Source organism: Gouania willdenowi, chromosome 5 (assembly GCF_900634775.1).
Source record: "Gouania willdenowi chromosome 5, fGouWil2.1, whole genome shotgun sequence".
Classification (NCBI taxonomy): domain Eukaryota; kingdom Metazoa; phylum Chordata; class Actinopteri; order Blenniiformes; family Gobiesocidae; genus Gouania; species Gouania willdenowi.
The window spans coordinates 1985337-2006568 of record NC_041048.1 but is presented as its reverse complement, the minus strand read 5'-3'; the positions used below and the strand labels follow the sequence as shown (position 1 = coordinate 2006568).

Here is a 21232-nt window from a genome sequence, read left to right as displayed (position 1 = left end):
TCTAACACATGCTTTGGCCTTTTTTTTAAATTCGATATTTTCATCATTGTCTTTTGACGTGAAAAAGATCAACTTCTGCTGCTTTTTGGCTGTTCTACGTTGTTTTACAGCTTCTTCCTGATCACTAACAACTATGTAACTATTGACTCACATTTCACCAACTCACACAGAGGAATTATTATCAGTTTTTCATTCTGGAGTTCAAATCCTGATCCCAGATGTTTTTTTTAAATTATTATTATCTACTGCTACAAAGTGTGAAGAGGGTCATAGGCTTGAGCTCCGTCCGTCCGAGTTACATGGAACAGCTTTTCTCAGAAACTGTTTAAGATACAATAACCACATTTGGTGTGTGGCTTCAGGGTATCAATACCTTGATGGAGTTTGAAAATGATAAGTGCGCAATTATTTTTTCCGGAGTTATTGCCCTTTTTCAGTTTTTTTTTAAACTCTGTTCAAGGTATCCTCAAAGGGGACAGCTTTTATTAAAAATTGTTTAAGATAGTAATTTTATATTCTGATGTGATAATATTTTCTTATGTACAGTATATATCTAAGTTCTTAGATTTAGGACATTTAGGTTGAGTTAGAATGACAACCAATCTGGCGGGTGATGATGATGACTGTATCTTCTCATTTCAGTTACTTTATCTATAATTTCTTACTCCAAATTACACGGGGAAGTTGATATCTCCCACTAATATCGTCCTTGTTCTGCTCATGTTGAGATAACATCTATCAGGAGGGTTTGGTCATTCACAATTAGCATTTACAGCTTTTCAAAAAGTAACTTCTAAAGAATGATTCAGATTCAGATTCAAAAAACTTTATTTGTCCCCGCGGGTCAATTCAATGTGAGAGTGAATGCGACATTCTTCTTTTTCTGCAGTTTTTCCAAAGAGCTGCACTTAGCAGCATGGTGGACCAATGGAAGAACAGAACTAGGTAATGAGAACAAGGTACCTCAGTGGCTTTTAAGTCCCAAACACACAGTTGTTATAATTCTAAGATAAGCAGTGGTCAGTTTAATTGGATGTTTAAAAAGGTCATTTCCAAACATTAGTTGAAAAGTGGGATATATAACTATAAACAGAAAGGTTAAAAACCCCATTGATGAAACTTGGAAATAGAATTTGTCAGGGTAAGAGAAAGTATTTGGTCACATTGTTTTTAGACTATTAAGTTACATTAATAATCTACCAGTAAATAACTTTTACATGTGAAAGTAAAAACATGTATGATATGATCCTCTGAGGGTGCATTTACCAATGAACCCTACAGCGTATAGAACACTCTAGGATTGGTTTGCTCTGATAGTCGACCACGTTTGGTCAGTGTGAAACACAAACAACGTCTAGAATGGATCTAACAGGAGAATTTGGATGAATGAGACGGAGTACAGCTTTAGGGTTGCTGGTCAGATGTGGACACAGGGTTTATTTGATCAAAGTGTTTCAGTGCTCTCAGTGTTATGTATGTAGCTGATAGCGGTAGTCATAACATAGCAGAGCCTCCTCAGGCAGAGGCCTTGGTGAATGCTATGAGTGTACGATGGTATCTGGTCTGATTAGGGCAGTCTGACAGAACCAGCAGACATGTCTGTAATTATGTATTACGGTGTATTAGTTCAGTGTGTAAAGGAGGAGGAGTTTAAAAGACACATTTGTCAGACAAACAGTTTATTTATAGGCTTCACGTATTTTAAATGACATGAAACATTTTTTATGTTTATTTATTGACCGCCATACGTACATTACGCACGCACGCACACACACGGACGGCTCTGTTGATGCGAGTGTGTCGGTTTGTGTCTCTGAACTTCATTATGAAGAAGAACAGAAGGTAGAGCATCTACTGAGGTAACACAGAGTGTGTGTGTGTGTGTGTGTGTGTGTGTGTGTGTGTGTGTGTGTGTGTGTGTGTGTGTGTGTGTGTGTGTGTGATGTAACCATGTCAAGATGGATCACCTGCTGGTGGTCATAGTCTGTGTTTGTCCGTGTGTGTGTGTGTGTGTGTGTGTGTGTGTGTGTGTGTGTGTGTGTGTACACGGACTGGTTTTAGCGCCATTAGGAAACTGTAGACACACACACACACACATACACACACACAAATTGATGAAAATGTTCTGTGATGTTAAAGTTGACCTTGAGGTTCTTTAAAAATAGAAACTATTTCACTATTATCTACAGACAGATCAGAAATAAAACCACTTCCTGCTCTAATAAAAACTCTCCTATGATGAGGATCTGCAGAGATATTAATAAATGATACCAACACACAATGTAATAATGTAATTTTATTCAAAGGAATTGGTATGAATGATAATCTGCTTCAACTATAAAGCAGCCAACAATATGGATTGGTTTAAAAACCGTGTAAAGCAAATCCAGCCATTTTCATTTTTTTCTAAACACATTAAATCGGTCATAAATGTTTTCCTTATAACATGTAAAAAGTCATTCAGCCATTAATAATGTAATTATGGAGCTAGGCTTCATAAACTGTGTTTCAGATTTCTGTGTTCAGGATTTAATGGGCGGGTCAGAAATCATAGCCGCGTTACGTAATGAAGCACATTAGCATTAACCCGACCCTGCTGCTGAAACACACCAAACTTCCGCGAAATCCAGTCGGCGCAATTTGGCCCCTAGCTGAAAACAAACCACATATTCGACTCGGGGGAGTAAAACACATCCGCTAGAGCCACATTTTCATTTAAATGAGCACATTTATACTCCGCAATTTAGTTTTTTCGCCTCTAGCGGGCGCTGACACCTCGTTTTGACTGATCCGAAAAATTTGGGGATTTTTGCTAAGTTTTTTGGTTTTTCACAATGCTCTCTCCTATAGCGGTGTCTTCCTTCAGGCATGTGGGCGTGGTTCCAGTGCCTCTAACTGCCACGCCCCCAGTGTCTCAGAGCAGAGAAGAGCTTGTTTTTCCATAATTTTGAGACCAAATTTTATAGACAGCAATTTTTTTTTCATCTTTTAAATTTATCTTGAGATCAAACTGTTCCATAATTGGCCCCTGAACTAAAATGAGTTTAAAAACATATTTAGTTTGGTTTTGCTTTAGAAAACATGAAACATGAACCTGTGTTAAGGTTGGATCATAATTAACCAACATCAGAGGAGACAATGTGACCGTGTGTGTGTGTGTGCGTGTGCGTGTGCGTGTGCGTGTGCGTGTGTGTGTGTGCGTGTGTGTGTGTACACATATGGAGGTGACATTGATTTGTCTTTGAAAATGAGCTGCTTTGTTTCTCTCCCGTTTCCACTTCTACCTTTTCTCATTCTGTTCGTTTTTCTTCTTCTCTTTCATCATCCTTCATCCACCTTTCTTTGGTCACCTTTCGTCTCCTAATCCATCTCTGTCACTCCCAGCTCTCTCATTTCCTCCTCTTCTTCGTCACAATCAAGCTGAGGGGATTAAATGGCACTAAAACGTGAGATGAGTCATTTTCTGTAATTCCCACTAAAACACAGTCTGTCTCCAGGGTTCTTAGCGTTCGTTCTCCGTAGAAACACACGTTGTAAAAGTAAATCACGAGTTTTATTAGAAGAGATTTTTCCAGGGGCCACAAATTGTGTGCAGCACCAAAATAAACACACAAAGGACAACAACATATAAACAATATACAAAACAGTAAAAAAAAAGTACACAAAATAATAAACAATATACACACAAGGACAACAAAAACTCAAAATACACCTCAAGTAATCAAACTTAGTCTAAGAACACAAGATTACGACTAAAATACTAGGGGTGTCCCAATCCGATACTGATATTTGATATTGGTCCAATATCAGTCAGAAAATAAATATCGGATTTTATCAGACTGCATCTAAATTCTCCAATATATACAGTATATATATATATATATATATATATATATGATGTTATATTTATTCAATTGTAGAATACTGTAGATATTATGTTGAAGGTTAAAATGTATGTAATCAATAGGTTTGTAATAAATGGGTCAGTTTTTCTCATCCCTACTGTTACTGACTATTGTTTAAGTAACATCACATGATCAAACCTTTTCTAACATTCCACACTACAACATAAGTCAAAAGTGTGTATGATTCATGTTGATATTGTATCGTATCAATATCTGTGTCGGTCGATACTCAAGGCTGCAATTACGGTATCGTATCGGAAGTCAAATAGTTGTATTGGGACATCCCTATGAAATACAACAAAATAACAGAAAAATATACAAAACAAATGAATAAAACAAATGAAATAGACAAAATATTAAAATATTAAATGATGCTAAATGGCAGCAAAAATTAAAAAACAATTACTTGGAAAAGGGCACAAAACGACAAGCTGCAAAATACATGAAGTGACGGGAAAATAAAAAAATAAATTAAAAAAAACAAGAACAAAATGAGGAATAATAAGACAACGAGGCGGTGGCGGCGGCGGTGAAACAGGTTAAGGAAGCAGATTTGCAACTGGTTTTAATCCAACCTGGTCCATCACGGTGGAATGTTGAGCGAGTCCCTAAACCCAAACTGTTGGACGTCACTTTGGATGAAAACGTCTGTAAAATGAAATTCTAATTCAAACACAAACACACTGTTTACGTTCAGATCTGAGCGCAAGCTTCGGTTTTCATCAATTGTGACGTGATCGTACGCTACGATCAGATCTCACGTCTGGACTGAGCTCGTGTACGATAATCTGAATGGATTAGTGGAGTGGGCTGTGATCAATTAGAATTGTAATCAGTAATTAATCACAATTAGGACACAATAATAATTATAATTGTAATTGGAAAAACCTGTTGTAATTGATGTGAGATTTTATTTATTTTTTTAAACTGTCAATTCCATTTTAATTAAATGTAAAACTGGGGAATCGTGTTACAGTTCTTTGGCTTACACATACTTTAAGTCATTAACAAATATTAAAATATGTTTCATATTAAGTGTACCTGTTTGTTCTCTTGAGAACCATTTTACCAATGAAATAGAATTTAAATATAGGGGTATAGTGTCAGAAAAAATACCAATACCAATATTTTCATTGATTAGGAAGCCTAACGAGGCAACGAATAGATAAAAAACTAATTAGATAATATTTTTTGTACATTTTACAGCTGATTTAAGACATGGGTTAAACTGACCCGTTAGCATCAAAGATGCTAACAGAAAGCAAACACAAGAGGAAGGTTATGTTTTATGGTCTTGTTCATTAAAGGCTCAGAAATTGTAATTCATTGAATGTTAACTTTAATAATTGAGAACATAATTGTAATTTATTTTCAGGGGGAAAATAATAATTGTAATTTTATGAAAGTGTCTATTTGTACGGTTGCCATACGGACAACCCCCGGTGCTATTGGTATGGTTACCAAAGTACACGTATGTAGTGTTTTAGTGTTAGTGTTTGGTTTTAACCCAATATCGCAACATTTTTTAGAGTTAGGGTTAGGTTTTAGTCTTAGTCACGTGACCTAAACTGGCCAAATAGGGGCGCTGCGTACGGATAGAATGTCGGTATATTGATATGGCAACCGTACAAATAGCCACTGCTTAATTTTATTGTAATTGGGAAAATTGCAATTCAACCCAATCATGATCTAGTTGTAATTGAGCATGGATAATCAAAGAGATAATTGTAATGAAAAAATGTAATTGAGCCCAACCCTGAAGCATGGTGGTGGTAGCATCATGCTGTGGGCAGGTTTTTCTGCAGCAGGATCTGGGTAACTAGTCCAGATAGAGGGAAAGATGACTGTTGCCAAATTACAGGAACATTCTTCAGGACAAACTGCTCCAACGCGACATGCGCGTATCGCTAGCTTAGTAACTTTTATGTGGGCTACTTTTTAGTGATTTTATACAAACAAGGTTAGCAGTGTCATCATTCATTCAATGACTCAGTCTTTCTCCCACATGATAAGTGTGTTAATCAGTCAGAGAAAGAGGTTTGGTAATAATCAGCTGCTCCTAAATCACAGCAGCAGCAGCAGCAGTTACACGTTAGCGTTAGAACAACAGAGAACATTAGAATGATGTTAAAGTCTAAATCAGTAGCAGAGAAATGCTGAAACAGAGCAAATGCACTGTGTGATTTTATGAAAAGCGTCTCGAGATTAATGATTGAGACTATCCACAGATGACTTTATTAAACTTATAAATATCAGCATGTCTTCACATTTAAACATTAACTGCCCTGTTTACTAGCTGGTAGAAACTTAAACTAGAAACTAGTCAATATCCTCAATATTCAATATGATCAGAGCAGAGAAAGGCCACTTTTATTACAGTAAGGGCCACGAAAACACGATCTTTTTGCAAAACCTATGCATGTTTTATTCTTGTAAAACAATAAAATGATTTTTTTACCTTGTGGTGGGGGTCTGCCGGTGCCCATCTCCAAATCATGTAGCGCAAGGCGGGGTCCACCCTAGACAGGGCATATTTTGTAATTTAGTCATTGTTGTGCATTTTTGCATATGTTTCTCTCATTTTGTGTATTTTTGTAGTTCTATTTTGTGTTTTGTGGATATTAATGTGCATTTGTGTTGTTGTGGTTTTTGTAGTACATTTTTGTGTATTTTTGCTGTTTCGTATATTTTTTTGGTCATTTTTATGTATTTTTTGAGTCATTTTGCATATATTTCTGTCATTTTGTGTATTTTTGTAGTTCTATTGTGTGTTTATGTACATTTGTCATATTTTGTGTATTTTTTTTTTATTTTGTGTATTTTGGAGACATTTTTATGTATGTTTGTTTTAATTTTGCGTATCTTTGTCATTTTAAGTATTTTTGTTGTCCTGTTGTGTGTTTTGTTAGTATTTCTGTGAATTTTTGGTGTCATTTTTGTGTATTTTTGTTGTTGTTTTGCATATATTTTGGTCATTGATTTGTATTTTGTGTAGAATAGAAAGGCTTGTGTGTTTTGTCAGTAATTTTGTTTATGTTTGAAGTTGTTTTGCATATCTTTCTGCCATTTTATGTATTTTGTTGTCGTATTGTGTGTTTTAGGAGTATTTTTACTGTAGTTTAGTGTATTTTCTGTCTTTTTGAGTGTTTTTGGAGGGTTTTTGCATTTACTGTACCTTAGAGGTAAATTAAACTGTGCACTTTGGGTATCATACACAAAAACAAAGAATAATTGTAAAATGGTTCAAGGAAAACTACAAAAAGGTTTTACTAAAAAATGAAAAACTTCAATAAAACTTTTGAATTGTTGCCATGAATGTAATGAAAGCTGTAAAATATCAAAAAGAAGTAACACAGGTTCAAACAGAAACATAAAGACACAATGCTTTACACAAATCACTGTAACAGAACATGTAAAACCGCCACGTTGACAAAGAACAGGAGCGCACGAGGAAAACTATGTCGTGCAACGTTTGTTTAACATTTCCAGAGAAAACGTTTTCCTGGAACGTGAGAGCACGAGTGTTTATGGTGAGAAGATGGGAACACATGCACGACTTTGACTCAAATTAATCCACCTTACACACTTGGTAAATGTTCCAAATGTTCTAAATATTTTTGCTTTACACTTGGTGACCCATTCAGTTATAGATTTAGATACACAATTAAAAATATATCTATAAGCGTTAAACTTAATATTTAAATATAGATTTTTATACATCGATTGACATGAATTTCTGTTTTGAATGTGAGGAAAATGAGTTACAAATCAAACCCATTGACTGATTATCTAACAATAACTTGACTGAAAATGAGCCAGTGATATTAATATTAATCTGTCAGAGATTAAACTAATCATTTTCAGTGTCTTCACAGAAAAATAACTTATGTATTGTGTTTTGTACTTGTGTAAAGTTCTCTATAGTTTACCAAAGCATTTTTCCTCTTTGTTTACCTCAAAATAAAAGGTTAAAAGTGATTTATTTGTTGTTTCATTATAATTCTAATACATATTTTTGATTATAAGCAGCTTTAACTGAAATGTATTTAAGGGATCTTCCACTGTTTTTACAAATGTGGCCTAAAACCTTGGAATGTTCTTATTAGGAGATCAAGAACACATTATTATGCATCATATTCATTTTATTGACTTTTAAAAATGGGACTACTTTACAGTTTTAGAGCCTGTGTTCCTCCATCTTGAAATCATGTGATTGATGATGTCACACTGCCCCACTTCCTGTAAACATCCCATTGTTTTCTATTGAAGTGAAACATTCAGCCTGATTTTAAGATCATTTATCAGATTTATCAGTCAAAATAACATCTTGTGCTGGTTTTGGTTGCTCTAAAAAAACAGGAAAAGTTAAAGATGTCGACGTAAACCTCTTGTTTACAGAAAGAGGATGAAAATGTACAAACCTTGAAGATAGAAGTCCTTTTGAGTGGATGTCCTTCAGCATTCCATGATTTACTCAATAACTTCAGCCACCAGAGCGTGTCAGCGCACTGTTTAAGGGAGAGTAAAGGTCCCTTAGGTGAGCTCTTCTTCTCTGCTTCATTGTCTACTACCGAACCACAGGGTTGGAACTGTCGCCCCCTGTGGCCATAGATTTTCTCAGGTCACGACTGTTTCTGTAAACAAGAGAGGTTAATATCGACATATTTAACTTTTCCTGTTTTTTTAAAGCAACCAAAAGCAGCACAAGTTGTTATTTTGATCTAAAAATCTATTAAATGATCTATAAATCAGGCTGAATGTTTCACTCCAATAGAAAACAATGGGATGTTTACAGGCAGTGTGACATCAATCACATGATTTCAAGATGGAGGAACACAGGCTCTAAAACTGTAAAGTAGTTCAATTTTTAAATGTTAATAAAACAAATATGGTGCATAATAATGTGTTTTGTCAGACATAGATCTATTAATAAGGACATTTCAAAGATTTTAGGCCACATTCATAAAAACAGTGGAGGATCCTTTAAGAATTTAACTGGGGATTGATTGTGTTTTTTCACATTTATTCATTTTCAGTTGTATTGTGTACGACAAGTTCACACAAATAAAGTCTCAAAACAAAAGCTTTCATGACACAACAATGAAGCACTTTTTGACTCATCAGACATGTTTTTACAGCAAAAATAAACCGTTCATCAATAATTTTATCTTTGCACTCAAAGGGTGAAGAATTAAAGCCTGAATATATGTCTTTTATCCAATTTTTTGGTTTTTTAACCGAAGGTTTAGGAAACCTATCGTCCAGTTATCACTTCAAATTTTGTAAAGTGAGAACGTAAAAAGAGAAATGTGTGGTGTTTGCAGCCGTCACTTCCTTCCAGGACTGTTCAGCCTAGATTTAAGGGAAAGTGGGCCGAGGCGAGGCCACAGACCAACTTTTATTAGATAGAAACGATAAAAGTAGATCATCATCGGTTCTTTCTTCTCTGTAAAAAGGTTCCAGATCTGTCCTCTCCCTCATGCTTTTCACACGTTTTCCTTTTAGTCATGATTTCTCTTCAATTTGTTTTGTTACTAAATTACAGATTTTGATCCAAACAGCAATGTTTACGCAACCAGAGGTTTGTAATTGTTTTCAGGGGAAAAATAATCCCTGTGAAGTCTGAGTGTGTGAGTGATGGAGCAGCTTCATCAAAGTAGGACAGCCTCTTTTCACATTTCTCAGACACCTTTTCCGCTGGGAAAACTATGTCCTTGTCTGGAGAAAACCTGGCTCGTCGCTGAAGTTTCAGAGTTAGAATATCAGGGTCATATCATACTCTCTGAAATGTACCAACACAATGATAATCACAACACATCCCAACTCCAGAAACACAGAAAACAGCAGCAAAAATGCAGAAAATGTTCACAAAAGTACACAAAATAACAACAAAAGAAACACAAATTAAATAAAAAATACAAAAAATTATTCAAAAATGCACAAAATGTCTAAAAACATCAAGGAGATAACACAAAACGTTCAGAAAGTTCAGAAAGTTGGAAGTTATATGAAGCCCAAAATGCAGAAAATGTCCACAAAAGTACCCAAAATAACAAGAACACACAAAAAAGTAAAAATAAAAAAAAAAAATTTAAAAATTTAAAAAAATGTTTTTTAAAAATTGAAAAAACGATTCATAAAACACAGAATGAAAAAGAAAACACTAAATAAGCACTTAAACACAAAATGAACTGCAAAAAGAACAACATATACAAAGGACTTCAAAGACACAAAATACCAACGAAATAGCACAAAATTACAACAAAAACACACGACGACTTGAAAAACACAAAAAGACAACAAAAACGTACAGGTTTCTAAAAAATGAAATAAAGAGAGATTTCTGCAAACAATCTGTGAATTACAATAACAGAAATTATGTAACTATTAGCAGAGAGAAAATACATAAGTGTCATTCATTGTTTGAATTTGAAGCGACTAAAAACTCTAGAACTAAACTTTATGGTGACTTACATCATAAGTCATGTTTTGTTGTTTTGTTCCTACCGTGGGCCGAATGACAGGCTCTGGCGGGCTGGATTTGGCCCTCTGGCCATGAGTTTAACACCACTGCTCTATCTAATATTCCATGTTCTCTTTCTTAGGAATGTGTTGCCTATTGTCAAACCTCTTGGTTATTTAAAAAATCAACACTTAAGGAGTTTTTCTGTTAAATATTTAGATATTTCATGTCTTCATATTAATGTGTCTTTATAAAAGACTGTTTTGACTGATTTAGATAAAAACCTAATTCCTTTTTAATTATGTTCTCCCTTTGGATGAATTAGTTCTATCTATCTTTGGTGCATCATTCTCTCTGTATTTGATGTTATTTAAGGAGTAAAACACAAACATCCTCCTGTGTGTGTTTTAATATCCTGTTCATCTCTAAACAAACACCATCTTAACGCTGCTCTGACTTTTCTACAGAAACATGAATCCACAGTGAGATACAAACATGACACTTTGTATTTATTCGATACATAAACACGTATAATTAATCAAACCTGTGGACGACACAATGACGAGATGACAAACATACGTGAACGTAAACCAAAACACACGCAAAATAAGACGTGAGAGAGTAAGTGTTTGAAAGGAACACCCAATGCTGAACACACATTTTAATATATTGAGACATGAAGCATGTGTTTTTCCTCCGTATTCTATAAATAACCTATAAACTGCTGTGGTTAATCAGAGGAGAAAAAACTGGAGAACAATAAAAGCTGCTATAGTCGTGCATCAGCATTAATAATTTCATTGTCCGCCTGTGCATGAGTACATCTTAGTACAACTAATCACATATTTTCAGTTTATTAGTAAACAAGTTTATTATCGGGAACCAAAACTGTTTCCTTTGTTTTCAGATTTCCTGTCGTCGTATTTTTCAAGCCCAACATTTTTACTTTGACTCAAATCTATTGATACTGTTAAACATGTGACACTAATGTACTACACATTACAAACTCAATGAGTATATACTGTCTACTATATACTATACGTATGATTAGGATGGTCACACTGAAGTATACTTCCAAAGTTCCCAAGATGCATTTGGAACCTACAAGGACAAAAACCTGAAGCACAGAGAGACTAAATATCTCTTGATTCTCCACTTTTACTTTGAAAGTTCTGAAAACATTTGAAGTGAGAAAGTAGAAGATCAACATGTGCTGATTTCATCCATAAAACTCACGTAGACACATTTCATTCACACAATTCAGAGATTTTCAGAGACCCTCCATTGTGTTACTGATTAAACTACTGGTTTACTTCAAAATAAAAGCCCTACTGTAGATACAAATAGAGTTAAATTGATGGAAGACAAGATAGGCTTTTATTTTGAAAAGAGGATGTTGAAGCCAGTCCCAGGACCATTTTACATTCCGCTCGCAATGCATCATGGGACGGTTGAGTATGACTAGTGTGCCCACCGTGCATACTTAAATGTCCCCACATAGTGTACATCTTGGTATTTCTCACATACTCAATCTTTGTATACTATCTGATACATACTCATTTTGATATCAAACTTAAGCTGTGTTGTAAATGTCACTAACGTACTACTGAGCAAAAATCTGTGACCCAAAAAAATCTGTGACCACTGCAGCTTCTCTGCGCCTCCGACCTTGTGTGTGCTGTCCTTCAAGGCGTGAAAACCCCAAGCCTCTGCCCCGGCTGACTCCTCCTTCCAACGTTGCCACTCCGGCGTGCATGTTGCTGCGGTACGACCTCGGTGACAGCCCTGCTGCTGGCTCTGTGCCACAAGGCCAGAGCTCACAGACCCCAGCACTTCTGCTGCCATCCCAGACCACGACTTTCGACGCCCTCCAGGCTCTTGCGCACATGGTCTCTCCCCCGAGCCTTCACCACCGTGTAAGGCCCGGTTCCAGCTCCTTACCACAGTACCTGAGCTCACACAATCCAGCTGCTGTTCAAAAACAGTCAACGCTGTCCCCAACGTCTCAGACATCCGGCGCATAAAAGCATAAAAGCTAATCCACTTGCTTTTCCTGCCTGCGTCAAGTGGCGATGGAAACCGAGGCTCCTCTCAACAAGGGCACGGATGCACTGTGGTTCACTCAACGGCGTTCGACGCACGCAGTCTCCATCATAGGCCGGCGCGTCTGATGTCCGCCTTGGCCCCCATTTTTTCTCCTCCACAGCGAGCGAAGAGGACACAGCTCTTATGGACTCTGCTGCTGCCCATGGCCCCAGCTGGGGCTCGCAGCGGCCTGCCGCCTTTGTCGCCTCTCCGGAGGAGGAGGAGGTTTTCACACCATCCTCCTTTCTCCCAAGCGTGGACGCCGTGGAGCTGTGCAGGCTCACGGTGATGCACCTTGCTATACCATGACTCACCGTCGTAACAGAGGCCACTAGGTCCCGCTATGTGAGTAAGCTTCCCACCTCCGAGGGCACGCCGGGATATATCCTCCCCTTCTTGCCCAGAGCTGTTTCTGGAAATGGCGCATCCATGAAAGGACCGCCCTTTCAGTAAAAAGCTCCTCCACCCTCGACTGTGAGGATGTGGAGAGCCTCGGACTGCTCAGAAGCTGCTGATTGTGGCTCACCTGTTGCCTTGCCAGCCTGCTCTGTCTCTCCGGTGACCCATGCTACCAACCGGGATGAACCGTCTTCAGTCGGACCCATCGGGCAGGGTGTACGCTGCAGCTCTAAATGTCCTCTCCCTCCTCACGGCTTACTAAGCTGAACTGTGTGAGGATTACGCTTGGTCTCACGCAGAAAAGAGCCACATCCCCAACGCGCCGGTGGTCCCAGACGGGATGTTTGGCCTGGCGCTAGTTTTTGTGCAGTGATGCTGCAGAGAAAAAAAGAGGGATGATGGACTGTGAAAGTGTATTTGGCGACAATCGCAGCGTGTCGTGAGCTTTGGGGATAAAATGATGAATCAGCTCCCACTGATCGGCCGTTTTTAATAAAGGGAGCACACGGGCATCTCACTCATTGTACTCATAAAACCGAAGTTATATACATAACCTAGAGATGTTAAGCATCCTCCCCTTGAGCCACCTCGGGAAGTTAGCCTTAGGGTTGCTTCCCTGTTAGCGCTGGCTTCAGCTAAGCGGGTTAGTAACATCCGTGCACTCTCGGTTCACCCGTCATGCGCTCAGCTCTTCCCGGGCAATATGAGGATGATTTTGGAGCCCAACTCAGCCTTTGTGCCGACGGTGGTGAACTCTTCATCTCCCTTTGACCTGTTGGCCTTCCTGCCTCGCATGATGAGCAGCGGTCTAATTTGTCGTGTTCAGTTTGTGCGTTACGCACGTACATGAACATGTAGGGGGTCTCAGGAGGAGCGATCAGCTGTTCGTCTCCTGGGTTAATCCCCACAGGGGAAGCCTGTTGCTAAGCAACACCTATCACAGGTGTTCCTTATGGGGCGATGGGGGCTGTTGCTTTGGCAATGGCTCCCCATTACCAAGAACAATGAGGGTCATTGTTTTGGCCTACGAGGGTTGGGGTCTGCGGCTGCCTGAGGGCCTGAACGCACACTCGACTCGATGACCCTCCATGTCCTGGACCGTGTTCAGGGGAGTGTCTGTTTGGGACATTTGTGGAGCGGCGAGTTGGTCCTCAGCCCTCACGTTTGTCCGGGTTTACATCCTGGGCTGTTTGCTGTCCTGATGTAGAACAGACTCTGCCTTGCGGGCTGGTTATTTCACTCGATGTCTGCGCTACGGGAGCTGCCATACCCCATAGTGAGACATCTCACTATAATAGTATGAAATAGAACTTTAGGTCACGTATATAACCCTGGATCTATGAGTAATATGAGTGAGATGTCTCACCAGACAAACGTTCTTGCTTGAACGAGTGAGAAGAGGTGCTTATTTTGAATGAGGACCTGTAAGTCCGCCCTCTCTCTTATAGAGGGTGGGAGTGTCTCCGGTGAATGGAAAGTTATTTCCAGCCAATCAAGGCTTGGCGGATTGAGAAAAGTGCTTCTGAGGGCTACAGGGAGTGTGTATCCCATAGTGGGACATCTCACTCATAGAACCGGGGTTATATACATAACCTAAAGTTAGCGCGAGGCTACTGTCTACAGTTAGCGCTAGGCTACTGTCTACAGTTAGCGCTAGGCTACTGTCTACAGTTAGCGCTAGGCTACTGTCTATTTCCTTACATACAAAGTCCTCCATGATGTGGTCACATGGTTTGTTGAGTAGATTAAACACATTACATTTAAAATAGATGAATAAGGCTGCAACAACAAATCAAAAAAATTGATAAAAATAAACTATTAAAAGCGTTGGCAACAAATTTCATCATTGATTCTTTGCGTTGTGCGATTTATGTCATTGACCGTAATGCAGAGGTGTGTGTGTGCACACCACGAGTGTTTGTGTGTGTGTGTGTGCAGTGTTATTATTTCAGTTTAATCATCTTAAGCATTAAATGTGTTTTATAGACAAAAATCTAATTAATCGATTAATTTATTGACCGGTTTAGCGATTAGAAAAATAATCGTTAGTTGCAGCTTTATAGATGATTATTCTGAGTGTGTTATTACTGTGAAGTGCAATATGACCATCAGCACCTATAGAGGATGTATATACTATAGTTATATTTATTCTTTCCATTGACGGCTGCATTCCTACACTAAAAATATCTAATTTATAGTGGAAGTAATCCAAGTAATCAGATTACAGTACTTGTAACTGATTACATTTTGATAGTAATCTTCCCAATTCTGGTAGAATGTCAGTGTGCAATTTCAAACACAGCCTTTAAGGGACATTAGTCATGTCCCTCTGTCCACATGTCCACATGTCCACATGTCCCTCTGTCCACATGTCCACATGTCCCTCTGTCCACATGTCCACTGTGACGTTCCTAAAAGCCGTCAGCTTCAGACCAAACGGGAAACGAGAGCCTTTTATTGATCGTCAGCAGATCTTTGTGCTGCTCTGGAGTCCCACGGCAAAGTCCTGAGTTATGGTTCTTCATAGGCTATTGATTAAAAACTCTGTCAGATTGATTAAGAACCAGTGGGATTGGTGTGTTGGGTTTCTCTCTAGCGCACACGCACACGCACACGCACACGCACACACACACACGCACAGCTAAATATTATGGTTTTAAGGTTGTTTCTATTTCTGTTGACAGAAATAATTCATTAACTATGATGACGAGTTATATTTATTATCTTTTGGAGGCTACTGGGTTAAAAAATAAGTGTAATAATAAATACTAATAATACACTGTAAAGCATCATTTTTGATCAAATACAAACCAGTTTGACCTGAATTGGGGAAGATTTCAGGTGTAAAAAAAAGTTATTTTAAACATTATTGTGCTGTAGTTTCCACATCCACATGTAAATCATACATAAAGTATGTAAAACACCGACAGCATCCAAACAATAAAGGCCTCTTTAAAATTTGTTGATTTTCTTGTGAAATTTAGGGCTTTTTTTTTTTTTTTTTTTAAATGCAGGATTTTAGAAAGATTTTGTTTATTTTTACATTTTGTTGTTAAAAAATGACTGCAGTCACGTGATAAAAGCATGAGAAAATGTATATTGAATTTGTGTATTTAGAGGGACTGACATATTTAACTGAATTATTTGGTAATTTACACATTTATTATTGTTTTCTGTGTCATTTTTACTTTTTAATGCTAAAGTTTTGCTCAGAATACTATGAAAAAAATATATACTATAGAGCATAATGATGGAATGAATGAGTGATAATACACATTAAGAATTTTATTTTGTAAAGAAGTTAAATCAAACAGTTTTTTGGGGTTGACCCCATTTTTATGATCACTAATCTCTGGGGACCCCAAAGACATTTATTCACAATATTTTTATAAGGGATTTTATTGGAACTAGATTTACATTTGAGAAAGTGAAAGTTTAGAAGTTTGTTTGAGGTAAAGAATAATTTAATTATAATAATTTATATTAAAACATAATTTTACATTAAAACATACTTTTTATCAGTCATTTTTATTAATTTCTAAACATTCCATGCGACCCCATTTTAATTCCTGGTGACCCCACAGATTTAGTACCTCCTAATCAGGATTATTTCTACAGTTTTTATCATTTCAGGTCATCTCCCTTCACACTTTTAATTTCAGTTAATGTTCAAATCAAAATCATTTCCATCATAATTATTATTATTATCATTTTTAACTACAAATATTAACATTAGAAATCATATCATATTTCTAATGCTTTCATTTGTTCATTTTCCACTCTCTCCTTTTTAGTGCCACCGCATACTCACAGGGGTACACGTACCCCCATTTGAGAAACCTGCTCTAAAGGGCCGGATTTGGCCCCCGGGCCTTGAGTTTGACACGTGCTGTAATTAACACCGGATTAGTTTAGTCGTCATTGACATACAAATTATAAAAAAGTTAAAAACTTAATTTAAAAAAGTCAAAAAAAATAAATCAATTAAATATAATTTTTAAAAAAACAAAACAAGAATATGGAAAAAAAATTAGTAAAAAATAAATAAATACACCTTTATCTCACGTAAAGTAGAGCAAACTATTGATTGAGCTAAAGTTTAGTGTTTACTGACACCTAGTGGTTTGAATTATTATTACAACCTGAGCAGTATTTATTAGTGTTCATTTTAGAAGCTAATTTTGATATTTTTGTGCTGTTTTTGACTTGAAAATAACTTCTCTTCACTGGGTTTGTTTACTGGACTTGCTTATTTTATTTTATTAAAAGTATTAATTGTAGGTACATCAGTGTAGGTGAAAAAACCTCAAAAGAAAAAAAAAACAATACAAGGACAATTAGACAACCATTACATCATTGAAATCTAATTTTAACCTTTTTTTTTTCAATTCCGATCTCAATAAATTATAATAAATTATTGGTATTTTACTTGCATTACAACAACCACATTTAAACAGTATTTAACGTGTGTGTACAGTATTAATTTATCAAGTCTTATCAAATAAAAAAATCAAATATTAATAATCATTGTTCTTTTTAACCACACGTTATTAACTAAATCAGTTTGTTAAAAGTCAGTTAATATACTTTGATAGAAGTGCTTTTAAACAGTTTTAAAACAGCATTTTTAAGCAATGTAGATCATTTCTAAACAACTATTTAAACTACTTTTAATCTGAACTTATTTGCATTTCACGTTAACCAAGTCTAATTTGTTAACGAGTGAACACTTGAAATAAACTCAGTAAATATATAAATTAAACGAGTACATCAAACTCATTAAACATTCCTTAATAACTTAATAACAATAAACAAACTTTACAAATAAACGAGAAAGAAATGCATTGAACTTAAGTGTCCAATGCTCAACAATGTTAAAACCAAGTTTCCTGATTATTATTGAATGCATCGTCCAAGCAACAGAAGTTTAAATAAACCTGTGGTTTTATTTAAAGTTTCTTACCATGAGATGTTTGTCCAAAAATATAGAATCTTAAATATAGAAATTCAGTTTAAATTGAGGAGAAAGAACTATTTTTACAGCCATTGACCCAGTTCACCCACAGTCACAGGTTAGAGTCATTAAAACAACCAGGTGTGCACATTCACAAGTAGGAGGGGCTTCCACATGGCTCCTCCTCCCACTCCTTTTTTTTTTTTTTTTTTTAAAGGCACTTTGGCAGGACAATAGCCTTATGACTAAAAATGCAATTTCGTTTAAGTGCAAATTTAGTCATCAGGACTATTTCAGTGAAAGTCTAGTTTTAGACCTGGCCTAAATATTCAAAGATAACTTGTATTTTAAAAAAAAAATATATATATATATATATATATATTGTACAGTCACTGTGTTTTATGGCACGTAAAGTATTTGTAAATTATGTACATTATATTAAGAATTTTATTTTATTTTTTTTTTCAAATGAATTTGGGACAACTGTAATGAAAACTTTTGACCACTAGGAGGGGGCAATGCTCCCTAAACGATTTAGCTCATTTTTCTAACATTGGAGACAGAAATACATGAAGAAAAAAAAAAGAAAAAAAACGCATGCTTTATCGTTGTAAAAAATGTATACACATGAAAGGTGAATCTAAAAGTAAATGTAAAATCTAAATGTAAATATTAAATATAAATGTAAATGTTAAATCTGAATCTAAATGTTAAATCTAAATCTCAATGATAAATTGAAATGTTAAATCTAAATCTGATTGTTAAATCTAAATCTAAATGATAAATTGAAATGCTAAATCTAAATGATAAATTGAAATGCTAAATCTAAATCTAAATGTTAAATCTAAATATAAATGTTAAATCTAAATATAAATGTTAAATCTAAATATAAATGTTAAATCTAATTCTAAATGTTAAATCTAAATCTAAATGATAAATATAAATGTTAAATCTAAATCTAAATGATAAATCTAAATTAATTGTTTAATCTAAATCTAAATGCTAAATCTAAATGCTCATTTTAATTTTAAATCTAAATGTTGAATCCAAATCTAAATGTTAAATCCAAATCTAAATGTTAAATCCAAATCTAAATGTTAAATCCAAATCTAAATGTTAAATATAATCTAAATTTTAAATCTAAATCTAATAATCAAATCTCAATCTAAATGTTAAATCAGCTGCCAAGTGTAAAGCTAAATGTTTAGAAATTATACAAAGCAGGTAAGTCAACGCTTGTCAATCATGAGGCTCCGCCCACACCACTGACTGTGGCTCAGTGAGTGAGGAGAGGGGAAGAGGCAGAGGTTTTGCGAGATCGCTCCAAACTGACAAACTCTTAAGAGCAGTAATGACTGGTGTACGGGCTGCACATCAGCCGAGGGAATGTGTGGACAACTGCCCTCACACAGTTTGACAGATTCACTGAGAGGACCAGCATGCTGTACGTCAACTTACTTTTACCAGTAATGAAGAAATCGAGGATGAAGAAGAGTTTGGAGAGTGGGGTGTGTGGAGCGAGGGCGGGGGCGTGTGATTGACAGGCACCGACCTGCCCACTTTGTATAATTTCTAAACATTTAGCTTTACACTCAGCTACCGATTTAACATTTAGATTTAACATTTAGAATTACATTTAACATTTAGATTTAGATATAACATTTAGATGTTGATTTACCATTTAGATTTAGATTTATCATATAGATTTATTATTTAGATTTAGAATTAAAATTTAGATTTAGATTTAACATTAAGATTTAGATTGAACAATTAGTTTTATATTTAACAATTAGTTTTATATTTAACAATTAGTTTTATATTTAACATTTACATTTAGATTTAACATTTACATTTAATTTCTAGATGTGACATTTAACATTTAAATTTACATTTGATATTTATTTCTAACTTTTACATTTAGATTTTCATGTGTACACATTTGTGTACAACAATGATATAAAACATGTTCTTTTACATTTGAAAGCAAAATGTTAGAAATATGTTGTCTATGAAACAGTGAGTTTTTACATTGGGCGCACCATACTGTAGAATGAAGATACAGTATGTGAAGGTCTGTTGTGTTTTCTGTGTTTTTTGTCTTGTGTGGATCTTTTTTTAGTTCATTTACTTGTGTAGAAGTCAGATTATATGTTTGTTTAACTGTGTATTTCATCAAATCCAGGTCAGGTTTTTTTTTTTTCAGGTTCGACCCAGCTCAGTTAAACCAGGATCCTTTTAGAACCACCAAGTCAACAAAGCATAAACACCACAGTTGCCACGGCGACCAGAACTATCTGTTGTTGCTGTACTGAATTGTCAAAGGAGGTTGTAATGTGAAGAGAAGGATTTTAATAAATCTTACACAACTTGTGCCACTTTAATCCACATTTCTGTGGTTTCCACCATTTATTTCAGTGTTTGTCAGTTTTTGGTGTTTCAATAAAACAAGGATATAACCATAGTGACCAAAGTGACGATAGCATTTTAGTGGAAAAATACAAATATCAAAGCAAAAACACTCACATACATGAACATTGTATGTGAATATTAGGCTCGCACTTTTTCTCTTTAATGAGTCTTTTAGGAATTTCCTTTTTGCAGGTGATATGATCAAATCAAGTGTTTTCAGTTCATTTTCAGAAGCGGATTAGAGCTAATTTTGATGGAGAACATCATTTTGGGCAAATCAAGAAATAAGTCAAAATGTCAAGATTAAAGTTGAAAAACGAGATTAAAGAAGGAATTTTGAAAATAAACTCAATATACAATATCGTGATAGAAGTCAACGGTTTGCTAATAAAGTTAAATCTACGGAAACTGACGAGGGCCAATTCACCATATATGACAACAAACATCTGTTTTTCAGATAAAATTATTATATTTGAGATAAAATAAATAAAATTAGTACAAAATGTAAAAAACAACAACAAAAAGAGGGAGAAATATACAAAAACACATTAAAAAAATACCCCAATTTACTCCATAACACACAAAACAATATTTGAAACACAAAAAATGAAAGAAAATTATCCAAAATTACTGTACAACTATGACCACATCTTGGAGGCGGAAAACAGTGGTGCTACCGGAAGGTTTTCAAAATAAAAGCAGTTCAAGTAACATGGGTGACAAAAAGTAGGTGTAGAGGCCCGGGGCCCCAGGCAGCTGCCTGGTTTAACTGTTGGCAAGGTCCGCCTCTGATTGTATTTTATCCTTGACTACCTGTCAACACTAGGCTGTTCTAAAAAGCTGCATTTAAAGCAATTTTATGAAATAATTCATGAACGTATCATTGCAGTCCGACACTGTACACCCTTGAACCAAGCAGCAGCCATGTTGAAAGTCTCAGGTCTTCAGTGAGCAACGTTTGTAACTAAGGTGAGCAATAATAATAATGAAACATGTATTTTGTGTGTGTGTGTGTGT

General features: G+C 35.9%; 1 protein-coding gene across 1 annotated transcript in view; it reads right to left on the bottom strand.

The window, feature by feature from the left end:
- rims4 (regulating synaptic membrane exocytosis 4) overlaps positions 1-21232 on the bottom strand; it is a 43008-nt gene that overhangs the window by 20248 nt on the left and 1528 nt on the right. The window contains exon 2 of the mRNA XM_028446646.1: positions 6364-6424. Coding sequence (XP_028302447.1) covers positions 6364-6391 — 28 coding nt within the window. The 5' untranslated portion in view covers positions 6392-6424. The remainder of the gene's footprint in view (positions 1-6363; positions 6425-21232) is intronic.